This window comes from Mytilus edulis, chromosome 8 (genome assembly GCF_963676685.1).
Source record: "Mytilus edulis chromosome 8, xbMytEdul2.2, whole genome shotgun sequence".
NCBI classification, from domain to species: Eukaryota; Metazoa; Mollusca; class Bivalvia; order Mytilida; family Mytilidae; genus Mytilus; species Mytilus edulis.
Window position 1 is genome coordinate 85,354,136 of NC_092351.1, and position 13,397 is coordinate 85,367,532.

General features: G+C 30.3%; 1 protein-coding gene across 1 annotated transcript; it reads right to left on the minus strand.

The window, feature by feature from the left end:
• Positions 1-3,253: 3,253 nt before the first annotated feature.
• On the minus strand, positions 3,254-9,022 carry LOC139484471 (bromodomain testis-specific protein-like). The gene is made up of 5 exons (XM_071268204.1): positions 8,996-9,022; positions 8,465-8,545; positions 7,961-8,062; positions 6,590-6,844; positions 3,254-5,544 (listed from the first exon to the last, which is right to left on the minus strand). Exons 1-5 carry the CDS (start codon positions 9,020-9,022, stop codon positions 5,290-5,292), a joined length of 720 nt encoding a protein of 239 aa, XP_071124305.1. The 3' UTR covers positions 3,254-5,289.
• Between the last annotated feature and the right edge of the window lie 4,375 nt (positions 9,023-13,397).

Below are 13,397 nucleotides of genomic sequence, written 5' to 3' on the forward strand. Positions count from 1 at the left end.
CAACCACTTAAAACATCTAGTCTGCCCTTCCACGAAATATTTAATTAGAATTTTTTTAAATGTTTATGAATTTTCAAAAAATTCCACCTGACAACCGATTAGACAATAGTTTTAAGTTGAATCAATGCAGGCACGACCATTAACTGATGCTCATTAGCTAGTAGATACATTTGTCTTTTAAAATACAACTTACATATAAGGATCGTAATGGTGCTATGCGGACAAATTTATCGGTTTTTTCAAGAGCTAAATTGGCAGCGATTCATCCCTACAATGGCTTCCATTTTTACGATTGTAAAAATGAACTGGTGTAATGGAAATAATTTTGACGAAGTAGAATCCTGACTGTTATACTATCTGGAAACAAAACTTATATATTTTGGCCACGAGCATCACTGAAGAAACATGTATTGTCGAAATGCACATCTGGTGCAGAAAAATTAGTACCGTTACTGTTATTACTACCACTGGGTCGATGCCTCTGCTGGTGGACTGTTAGTCCCCGAGGGTATCACCAGCCCAGTAGCCAGTACTCCGGTACTGGCATGAAAATACGGATTTTCTGTGTTTCTAAATTTGCTGTTACAAAATATTAAAAATTATTATAAATTAAGGAATGTATCTCCCTCATGCAAAGCTCTGATTCCTTTCACGGATTTTTGGAATTTTTGGATTATAGCTCCCTCATCTTTGATATAAGCTTCGGATTTTACATATTTTGGCCACGAGCATCACTGAAGAGACATGTATTGTCAAAATGCGCATCTGGTGCAGAAAAATTGGTACCGTTAATGTTATTAACTATGAAAACTTCATATTGAACAATAAACCATACAAATGAGATCAAGGTTAGACAATACCTACCCGACAGACATAAACACCTTTTACAATGTTATAATCATTCCGTATAACAAATATAGTTAACTAATTGCTTATAGTTTTAAGAAAACAGTCCAAATTACAAAACTTAACACTGAACAATTAACCAAGAAAATTGGGTCAAGGTCACAAAAGTCCTGAGAGACTGACATGCACATCATAAAATATTTCCATATACCGGAAATATTTGACCTAATGAATATGATATTAGAAAAAAAAATCTCAAAAACTTCATTTCGAATATGACCGTTGTTATCCATTCGTTTCATGTGTTTGAGCTATTGAGTTTGCTATTTGATCAAGGACTTTCCGTTGGTAATTTTCTTTGGAGCTCAATATTTTTATGATTTTACTTTTTTCGACCACTGAACCATATAAAATGAGGTAAAGGTCAGATTACACAGGCCAGTTGGACATGTACATCTTATAATCATTTAATTTCATACACTAATTACAGAAGACTTAAAATATAAAGTTTTAAGGAAGTGAACTAAAGCCATTGCCCCCCTGCTGGATCACTATCCATATGTCGTGGTTTAAGTGACAGAAGTAGCCAGCTCCACAAAAAAAATACTTAATATCTTATTACTTATTATGTAAGTATCTTAAATTACAAAACAAGAATGTTTCCATAGTACACGGATGCCCACTTGCACTATCATTGTCCATGTTCAGTGGACCATGCAATTGGTAACAAAACTAGTTTGCATTAGAAAGATCATATCATAGGGAACATTAGTAATAAGTTTCAAGTTGATTGGACTTCAACTTCATCAAAAACTCCCTTGACCAAAAGCTTTAACCTCAAACTTTGCACTATCATTTTTTATGTTCGGTGGACCTATAAATTGGGTCTTAACTTTAATTTGGCATTAAAATTACAAAGATCATATCATGAGAACATGTGTACTTAGTTTTAAGTTGATTAGACTTCAACTTTATCAAAATAAACTCATCATAGATACCAGGATAAAAAAATATTTACGCCAGACGCGCGTTTCGTCTAAAAAAAAAAGACTCATCAATGATGCTTGAATCAAAAAAAGTTAAGACGGCCAAATAGAGAACAAAGTTGAAGAGCATTGAGGACCAAAAATTCCGAAAAGTTTTGCCAAATTAAGTTAAGGTAATCTATTCCTTAGGTAGAAAAGCCTTAGTTTTTTTTTTAAAATTCAAAGTTTTGTTAACAGTTAATTTATAATTATAAACTACCTTGACCAAAATCTTTAACCTGAAGCGGAACAGACGGACGAATGGACGCACAGACCAGAAAACAAAATGCCCATCTACTATCGTAGGTGAGGCATAATAAGTTTTTCAGCAAACAAATACCTGAACATTAATAATAAGGACAAGAACAATGAACATAGTACAGACGGTCACATAAGATATCTGAATAAAACACATGAAGCATCCAGGTCTTCTGTATACCTTCTAAAAAATGCAGCTTTATGCAAAACGTTTACACTGTCATCGACAATGCTTGATTCCCATCACTACATCTTGCAGAATTTTGTCGCAGATTAGAGAAAATTATACTTTATGCTGATAAATGAATCATGTAGATTACCTCTGATCATCTGGATCCTGATGGCAAGTTATCTAAACCTTATAATAATTTCATACATAAAACATAATTGATCTTTTCTTAAAAGTATTTGCGATAGAAAAACAAAATTAGACTAATATTGGTCAGGTTGTTGTCTCTTTGACATATTCCCCATTTTTATTCTCAATTTTATTATCTGACATCATATAGACATTGCAATGATTTCAATTATCAAATATATTTATCACAAACTGGCAACACATAATAAGTCAAACACTCAAAAGTATGAACACCTATATGTAACTATGAAAGCATTGCTGAACAATGAAGATTAGGGTAAGGACAATCAGCATATCAGAGCCTGACACTTAGTAACATAGGATATCAGCATATTAGGAATCACATATCCATATGAAATTTAAAGCTTTTAACATTACATGAAATAGTTCACGCCATCTTCTTTGACATCTTCAAATAAGCATCCCTTTGACTCCCATTCAGATACTACAAGTTGACTTAATCATGTAATTTTTTTTTTATTTAAAACAATTTTCAAAATATTGGACACACCTGGAGTTTACCGATAAACTAAGCTTAGCCTTGGTGACCATGTTGATTAGCAGACATGATTATCTGACATAATTGTTTAATAAAACACAATAAGGAGGATTATGGTGGTTTGGTTCCAACTGGCCAAAGTTATATTTTACAGGAGAAGAATTTTTTTGGCAACAAAAGGATGACTTTGGTAAGAGAATGCAGGTGATCGGAAAATGACTTTTGGCAAGGTTAGTCAAAAAAGGCATTTTAGAAATTAAAACAATGATAACTTATAATTTCTTTATTATCTGTCCTTAAATAATCATCCACACAATAATATAATTATCTACTAATCTTTTAATATCCACATCATTAAAAACATTTCCCTTTACAGTGCTAACTCATATTTCTCTGTACTTGTATATAATTTTTAAAAGTAACACAAGTCCACTTTAAAAACAAATTTATTAACTATAAAACAAAACAAAAAAGTTTTTTTCTAATGTAGGTTTTGTGCTTGTATGCTCTAGGCAAATCATTTCTCTATTATCTATGCAAAAACATATGTAGTTGTTTTTAATTTAAAAGTGGAGATGTCTATCTTTCTTTAATGGTCCATCAATTTCAAAGATTTAATTTTTGCATTTTTTCTGCTTCTGAATCTAATCATCTATAAGATCAAATTCATTACATCAGATATTAAAAAAAACTACTTTATTTATCTTACACAATTTTTAAAATCTTAAACTTTACAATCTTAAACTTTACAATCTTAAACTTTACAATCTTAAAATTGACAGTTTAAATTGACATACGCATGAGCATACCCTTACATAATTATGTTTATAATATTACAAATTAAGAAAACAAACGATTACAAATCGAGATAATCAAAAAATCCAAAATAAAGTCTTAGATCATCAAATAATTAAATAATCACGAATATTTTATATAAAAATGACCACGTATTCATGTAATCAAAAACCCTTCAGACAAGGCTCATACATAATAAATGATGCACCACATTGATAATTGTAACATGACAAGGCGCGAAAAAAAGCATAAACATGAACACACTAAAAACAAATATGACACATTGGAACTTTATTTTCATAAAAAATATCAATAAAAGAAAAAAAGCACACTAAAAGTAATATCTATAACAGAATTTAAACCCAATATACAAACAGCTGGTCGATACAATCATGATCAATTTCATTTCTACCTAAAAAAAAAATTGTCTAATAAGACAAAATGCTAACAAATAATAAAGCAACAAACATAATTAATGAATCACAAATGAGCAATTACCAATAACATGATTTTGTAATAATATTTTAAAAAAAAAGCAACATAAAGGACAAAAGACTGGTAAAACAGAACAAATATTCTTGAAACAAGTTTAATAAAAAGTTGAATTAAAATCAAATTTAATAATTCATAAAAGCATTTCTATTGACATTCCCATTCACTGATCTTCAAACACTTCATCATTTTTTCTAGAATTTCCATAACTTTTTTTTTCAACAAGTAGGTTATTGTGAACAACTATAAATTTATTAACGAATTTGTTTTTCAAACTTCCCTGAATAAAACAAAAATGTGTATTGTCAAAAAATATGTCAAACGAGGATTTTATTTATCAAATGAATGTAATAATTTTCTAAGCATAAATTGTTTTGAAGTCTACTGAAAAGTGTATATTGTCAAAAAATATGTCAAACAAGGATTTTATTTATCAAATGAATGTAATATTTTTCTAAGCATAAATTGATTTGAAGTCTACTGAAAAGTGTATATTGTCAAAAAATATGTCTAACAAGGATTTTATTTATCAAATGAATGTAATTATTTTTTAAACATAAATTGTTTTGAAGTCTACTGAAAAGGGGGAAAAAACAGCAAAACATTTTTGTTTTATATTCTATTTTGACAAACATTGTTTTAAAACCTTTAATATAATCTAATATTTTTTTCTAAGACTGACATTAATTGTGTATCAATCACCAATCTACAGTGGACAGTCTATATATATTTCACCAGTTTTGATTTATCTTATCTCAAATAATTGTTTATTGTCCTTGAATCTTAAAGACAATTAACAATAACATGTATAAGAATATTTGATGTAGTCAGTTCTTTTATTAATGCGATTTTAACACTAATTGTTGCTAATTATTGCCATTTCAGAAAAATCTGCATAAATATATACGCATTAGATTTTATTATGCGAGTTCTTACTTTTGAGATACCCACCCAGTAGCATTATTCGCATAAAAAAAACCTTCCAATATTTTATACAGTATCAAAATAAAAGTAAATCATGTCTTGTAATATGGCTTCAATACATTAAGAATCTTGCTTTTAAACTGGCTATGTTTTGCTATTCCTAGGTCTTTAAGTCTTTGACAACTTAGCTGAGAATTGAATGGTCTAGAGGCTCCAGGTGAAGGCTTTTTGTCAGGTTGAATATGATCTGAAGGAAGACTGAAAACCTCTGCCATTACTAAAGCCATGTCATATTTAGTCATATTTTCATCACCACTCCAATGGTATACCCCTTTTATACTATTATCCTGTGAAAAAGAAAAAAACAAATATTGAAACAAATTAAAAAGAATCAGATATTATTTTAATGACAGTTCCATCTTGAATTGGTTTATAATGTTTTTTAATTACAATTTGTAGAGGTAAACAAGAATGTTTCAAGTGTAAACATTGTAAAAGTTATTACGGATATGATTATATTATATATGTGGTTTCATTGCCTATGATACAACTATCTACCTGATTCAAATTCAAATGAACTTATGTCCTGTAACTAAAAGTTCATTGTAATGCCCTCAACAATGAGTAAACTCATACACTAGAGTAAGCTATATATATTAGAGGTCCTAATTATATATAACATGACAACATAAGTTCATCTCACATAACATGTTTCTGGTATGACCTTTACTAGTAATATGCTCCTGATAAACTTTTAGAAAGTACCAAAAAAACAAAACATTTGAGAGTATCGAAAATGTAAAGGATTGATCTGGAAACCTGAACAGAAATGCTTAAAAATTGAAAATTGAAAATTGAAAGGCAATATTTAACATAAAACCTTTGTCCCTCACTTCTGTGGAATTGATAAAAACAAATCACCACACTGTCATCACTGTAATTAAAGAAAATACTCTCACAATGACAGAACCATAATGCCAAGTACAGTGTAATATTTTTTAACATTGAGACAAATGCCAATAACTGATACAATGTTATGCCTTGCTAAAAGATGTTGTCTAACACACAAATGTTTTCCTTTTTAACCCTGTCTATAGTGGATAGGTACTCAATGTCTTCTCAAATGTATACCTTTGATCTAAAATTATAGAAATGTTAATACAAATTTTTCTATCAAAATTGTCAAGAAAGTGTGCTAAAGTTTGTGGTTTTTTTTATTACCAGAGCCCCTTTGTACTGAAATAAAAGCAAAAACCCTGTCCTTTGTAGTGTATATTAAAATTGTGAATCAGTCCAACACCAAGAACCAAATCAGTGAAAACATTTATCAAAAAAATATAACATCTGATGAAATCTGTGGAAAAAACAACACCAGTGTGAATTCTATTTCACCTCCAGCTGTAAATTGTCCATTAATGTTGAGACCATTTCCTTTCCTTCAGAAGAATTTTCAGTATGAGAATCCATTCCTACTTGTTTATCACTTTTGGTTGTTTCCATTGTCTTTCCATAGTATTCTTCTAACTTTTTTGCCATTTTATAAATCTCAGTATCTGGTTCGCTGTGTAGATAGCAGTTCTGGTATAGAAAACGCATGTCATCACTGAATTCATCTACTGATTTGTATAGACAACATTCCAAATTATTCTGAAAAAAAACATACTCAACATGTAAATAAAAAAACAGCTCTAATGTCCTACGCATAGCACACATTTTATCTATCCAAGGTATGAGGCCAGGGCAACAATAAAAAAAGCCCTATTAGTTTGTTTAATACAACTTTTTATTAATTTATTTTAAAAAAGAAATGAAGGCTTCAAGACAAATACAATGTGATTTTCATTTTAATCTCGTAGGGGCTTAACTTGTTAAAAATCTCTCATCAGAACTCATGTTCAAAATTATCAAAAACATTGCTGGCATAAACCTATATATATTTATAAGTTTCAAAACATTCTGGCAAGAATTGAACACATGAGAGCAATAACATTGCAATTCACATATAATCAATATTTTCAAGGGGCATAACTAATGGATACTGTTTTTTGAACTCTTGAAGAAAATTGATGATATAAACCAATAAACATAAATTTTATAAAAATTTGACAGGAATTGTACACATTAGAGTGCTAAATGTGCAATTTTCCATGACATAGATATAGGAAGATGTGGTGTGAGTGCCAATGAGACAACTCTCCATCCAAATGACAATTAATAAAAGTAAACCATTATAGGTCGAGGTACGGCCTTCAACACGGAGTCTTGGTTCACACCGAACAACAAGCTAAAAAGGGCTCCAAAATTAAAAGTGTAAAACTATTCAATCGGGGAAAACCAACTAATGTTTCCAAGGGGCAAACATTGATACGAACTGAATTTCTATCTTGTACAGGACATTGCTGATATAAACCTATGATATAAGTTTCATAAAAATCTTGCATTAATGGTACACTTGAGAGGACTTACAAGGCAGGACAGACGGTCAACAATATACCATAATATGTCCCTTGAACAGGTGGATACACAATGTTGTACAAAGCCTCTTAATTAGATATAAGAAGATGTGGAATGAGTGTTAATGAGACAACTCTCCATTCAAGTCACAATTTATAAAAGTAAACCATTAAAGGGCAAAGTACGGTCTTCCAACACAGAGCATTGGCTCACACTAAACAAAAGCTATAAAGCTTAAGGGACCCAAAAATTAACCCTGTGTGTCACTCTGTTCATAATAAAGCACTTGCTTGTGTTTATTATTCTTACCTTTATTGTACTGAGGTCCATTGGTTTCTTGACTATCTCAAAGTAATCATAGAGGCCTAAGGCTGTTTGGTCCACTGGTTGGTAGAATGGCCATATATAACTCTAAAATATACAACATAAGGTGTCACTAACCATTGCTGACAAATAAATATGCAGATTAAACAAAAACAGAAATGTAAATGTTAAAATCTGTTCATTTTTTTCTGTAAAAACATTGTTTTAGTGTAAAAAATAGAATATGTGTGTTGAATTGCATGAGATAGTAAGAAAACATAAGAGATTGTATTATTGACCTGAATAATGTTTACAATATTTTATCAATTAAAAAATATAATATAATGCATAATTTACATTATTTTTTACGTATTTCATATTTATATTTAACATTAAACAATAAAATATCAGCTCTTTTTTTTTATTTTAATATGCATAGTCAAAAGAGTTCTTACAAGCTAAATCACGTAAGTACAATGTATATAAATTAACTTTAGATAAAAATATTACCTGATGTTTTTCACTCAACAAGTCATCTACTAACTTTATACAGTTTTCCAAGTCTACATCTTGTATTTGACACCTCTGATTCTAAAATAAACGTTTTTCCCTTAAAATGTCCTCTGAATTCATGCTCCAGAAAAAGTGCTCCCTTTTCCAGTGTGCTTTTTAGTGCATTGAAGTATCCCAGACCCTAAAAGATTCTTAAGTACCTGTCTTTGTAAGAATCATGCAGGTTCCTGTTGATAGGCGATTCATGACCCCTCTCCAAATGTCTTTATATTTTGTTTATGAAGAAGTTAAGGTATGAAAATAAGTTTTATGTTTTATTTTTTTTTTTCTTTTGAACCTTGGTTCCCAAGGAAACCATCCTTACAAAATTTTGCCTAAATACGTAAATAAGTAGCCTTTGAAAAATGAAATATAAGGGATTTTAAAGAACCATAGAAATAAAGTTAATCAATATAAACAATATGTATACTTACAGTATTGACAAACTTAACCCCAAACTATACAAAAACGTTAAAATTTTGAATTTACTGAATAGTTTGTTTCCATAGCAACCATTTAAAAATGTGTAAAAATACGTAAATGAAAATTTTTAAAAACTCTTAAATTTCAAATCTGTTTATCTCCCAAGACCAACAATACTATGACATGTCATTGACAAATTTTGAAATACCGCGTTCTATATATTGATAAAATAAAAAGAAAGTCGTGTGTTTTTTTTTCTTTAAAATTGTCAATTTTCACCAAAATTCAGATTACCAAACAGATGAATACTGAAACATTTTGAACTTAAAAAGCTAAATCATTCCATTTATACGTGCATTTCTGACACAAATTGGGTAATGAATAAATGAAAATATATGATTGATAGAGGTATTTTGGTGGAGAAGGAAAATTTTCTCTCTGGGCATGAGGCCCCCTTTTTTTTGGAAAGAAAAAATCTTTTTTTTCAAAATTAAAAAAAATATTAAAAATTTTAAACATGAAATTTCTTCAAAGGGTGAGGGCAACAATAGAACCCCCTACACCATTTTTATATATAAAGATTTTTTTTAGAAATTGGGAATGTGTCAAAGAGACAAAAACCCAAACAAACAACAGAAAAAAGCTGAAAAGCTGAATGAAGGATAGCTGCGTCCCTAAATACACTTGTTTTGTGCAAATTGAAATTAAAAACTTTTATATGCTATTTCATGGTTTTTTAAATAAGACTCTGTCCAAGTTTCATTTCAATCTATGTAAAAAAAAACTTAGTCTCAGACTGTCTTTAAATTTTTTATTCTAAACAACAGGCTTTAAAGAGCCGTGAATCGATCACCTGTAATTTTTTGGTTAAATCTTGTATCAATGATTATCTGTGCTTTTCAATATATATCAATGAGTGGCTTAACAATTCCATTTAAATGTTCTTTGTATCAGTCGTTTTTTCTTTAAAAGTAAAAAATGCATTTTACCCCGATGTTCCATTTTAGCCATAGTGGCTAAGTTTCTTGAAGTACAAGGAAATAAAATACAAAATTTATACAAGATATTCCCAAGTTGGGGTGAAATTGATTTAGCATATTCAGATTAAGAAGATTTTTTTTAAAGTAAGCAAACTAGAACAAATTGTGAAAAATTTCTTTAAAGGGCAATAACTCCATATGGATTCAATTGACAATTTTGGTCATATAAACTTATTTGTAGATATTACTTTGGCACATATTTGAAACAACTTTTTGGAATTTTGGATCCTCAATGCTCTTCAATTTGTACTTGTTTGGCTTTATAAATATTTTGATATGAGCGTCACTGATGAGTCTTATGTAGACGAAACGCGCGTCTGGCGTACTAAATTATAATCCTGGTACCTTTGATAACTATTTACTTTGCTGAATAATAAAGGCAACAGTAGTATACCGCTGTTCAAAATTCATAAATTGATAGAGAAACCAGATGCTCCGCAGGGCGCAGCTCTATACGACCGCAGAGGTTGAACCCTGAACGGTTGGGGCAAGTATGGACACAACATTCAAGCTGGATTAAGCTCTAAATTTGGATTGTGATTAAATAGTTGACACTGCATAGGTTTCTGACACAGAATGAATGTGGTCTAATGAACTTAAAATAATTTTTTTTTCTTTGAGTAATTCACTATGCTGTTGAATATTAATCCTCTCAAAAAAAAGTTTGAAGAAATTTTCTATTTATTTATGAAATCTGAAATGAGAAAAATTCCCCCCCCCCCCATTTTTTTTCACATCCCCCTTTCCCTTTTTCCAAAACTTATCTCAATTCAAATTTCTAATGGAGTTTGCAACAATAACTACTCATTTAAATACATCATAAAATATTAAAATGTAACAAAAGGTGCTTGTTATCACTGAATGGTAAAGATTGTTTTAATTTATCAGTTGGTAGTAAAAGTGAATATACATTGTATATTGTATAAAACAATGATTTAAGTTGATTCAACTACTATTCTGGACAAAGAAAGATAACTCCAATCAATTGAAAATTTCTTGCTATTTCAAAATATTGTGCAATTAGATATTTCTTGCTATTGCTCAATACTGTGCAATTGAAAATATTTGCTATTGTACAATACTGTACAATTGAAGATTTCTTGCTATTGCTGAATACTGTGCAATTGAAAATTTCTTGCTATTGCACAATACTTAATATAATAATTTTGGATCCTGATTTGAACCAACTTGAAAACTGGGCCCATAATCAAAAATCTAAGTACATGTTTAGATTCAGCATATCAAAAAAGCTCAAGAATTCAATTTTTGTTAAAATCAAACTTAGTTTAATTTTGGACCCTTAGGACTTTAATGTAGACCCATTTCAAAACGGGACTTAAAATGATGAATCTACATACACAGTAAGATTTGGCATATCAAAGAACCCCAATTATTCAATTTTTGATGAAATCAAACAAAGTTTAATTTGGACCAACTTGAAAACTGGGCCAATAATAAAAAATCTAAGTACATTTTTAGATTCAGCATATCAAAGAACCCCAAGGATTCAATTTTTGTCAAAATCAAACTAAGTTTAATTTTGGACCCTTTGGACCTTAATGTAGACCAATTTGAAAACGGGACCAAAAATTAAGAATCTACATACACAGTTAGATTCGGCATATCAAAGAACCCCAATTATTCAATTTTTTTATGAAATCAAACTAAGTTCAATTTTGGACCCTTTGGGCCCCTTATTCCTAAACTGTTAGGACCAAAACTCCCAAAATCAAACCCAATCTTCCTTTAGTGGTCATAAACCTTGTGTTTAAATTTCATAGATTTCTATTTACTTAAACTAAAGTTATGGTGCGAAAACCAAGAATAATGCTTACTTGGGCCCCTTTTTGGCCCCTAATTCCTAAACTGTTCAGACCTTAACTCCCAAAATCAATACCAACCTTCCTTTTGTGGTCATAAACCTTGTGTTTAAATTTCATTGATTTCTATTTACTTAAACTAAAGTTATTGTGCGAAAACCAAGAGTAATGCTTATTTGGGCCTTTTTTTGGCCCCTAATTCCTAAATTGTTAAAACCGAAACTCCAAAAATCTATCCCAACCTTCCTTTTGTGGTCATAAACCTTGTGTTAAAATTTCATAGATTTCTATTCAATGTTACTAAAGTTAGAGTGCGAAAACTAAAAGTATTCGGACGACGACGCAGACGACGACGGCAACGTGACAGTAATATACGACGAAAAATTAAATTTTTGCGGTCGTATAAAAACAAATCCGGGTTACAAACTAAAACTGAGGGAAATATATCAAATATAAAAGAACTACGATATAACAGAGACACAATACCGAAATGTAACACACACAGAAATGAACTATAATAATGTAACAATGGCCATTATCCTTACTTGGTACAGGACATTTTATGAAAAAAATGTGGGTTGAACCTTTTTTTATTTGTGGCATGCCAAACCTCCCGCTTTAATGGCAGAGGATGAATTGTTTGCTGTTTACAGTTTATCTTTGTCATTAATAATATTCAAGATAATAACCAAAAACTGCTAAATTTCTGTACACTTAACAATTTAGTGACAGCAACCCAACAATGGGTTGTTAGATTCAACTGAAAATTTGATCTTAAGGCTTTAGTGTTTGAGATATAAGCCACACACTGCATTTTACCCCTATGTTCTATTTTTACCCATAGCGGCCATGGTTTTTTACAAAATAGAAAATAAAACACACACTTTATTCTAGATATCCTAAGGATCATTCAGTTTAAGTTTCAGTAGTTTCAGAGGAAGTGTTTCAAGTATTTAACACCGTACAGACGGCGGATGCCAAGTGATGACAAAATTCACAGTTCCTTTGAAACGGTGATCTAAAAAAATATGTTCGTTCTATCAGAAATAAACTGAAAATAAAAAATAAAAGACTTGTACCATTGAGAGCGCTAACGAGGCCACTTTCCATAAATTTAAATACTTTTAAGGATCATAACTCTTTTAAAAAAGTCCATTGTCCATCATTATAGAACTTATCCGCGATATTGTTGATGTTAAACTAGTTTATAAGTTTTGTTAAAAATCTGGCAAGAATTGTACCTGTGGGAGCGCTAGGGGCTTTTCCATAAATTTATTATTTTCAAGGGTTATAACTGCTTTTATAAAAGTCGATTGGCCACCAATGTATAACTTGTTTGAGATATTGCTTATACTTAAAGTATTTGTTTCGTAAAAATCTGACAGGATTTGTACATGTGCGAACGCTGCAAGGACCAGACAGACAAACACAAGGACAGCCCGATGGACGCAAGGACAGATTGCAATCAAAATGTTAAGCAGACCATGTTTAAGTTTAAAAAATTTCGTTCTAATTTAGAATTTTTTGTTTATAAAAATACTATTTTTGATATAACAAAAATTTTTGAAAATCAAATATTTTTTTGGGGTCTTAAAGAAAATAACACTC

Coding starts and splice junctions, on each gene's coding strand:
- LOC139484471 (XM_071268204.1), bottom strand. CDS start 9,022: ATGGTTGCTATGGAAACAAACTATTCA. Junction 8,546..8,995: donor CTATGGAAACAAACTATTCA/GTAAATTCAAAA, acceptor CGTTTATTTTAG/AATCAGAGGTGTCAAATACA. Junction 5,545..6,589: donor TGGACAATTTACAGCTGGAG/GTGAAATAGAAT, acceptor TCTTTTTCACAG/GATAATAGTATAAAAGGGGT.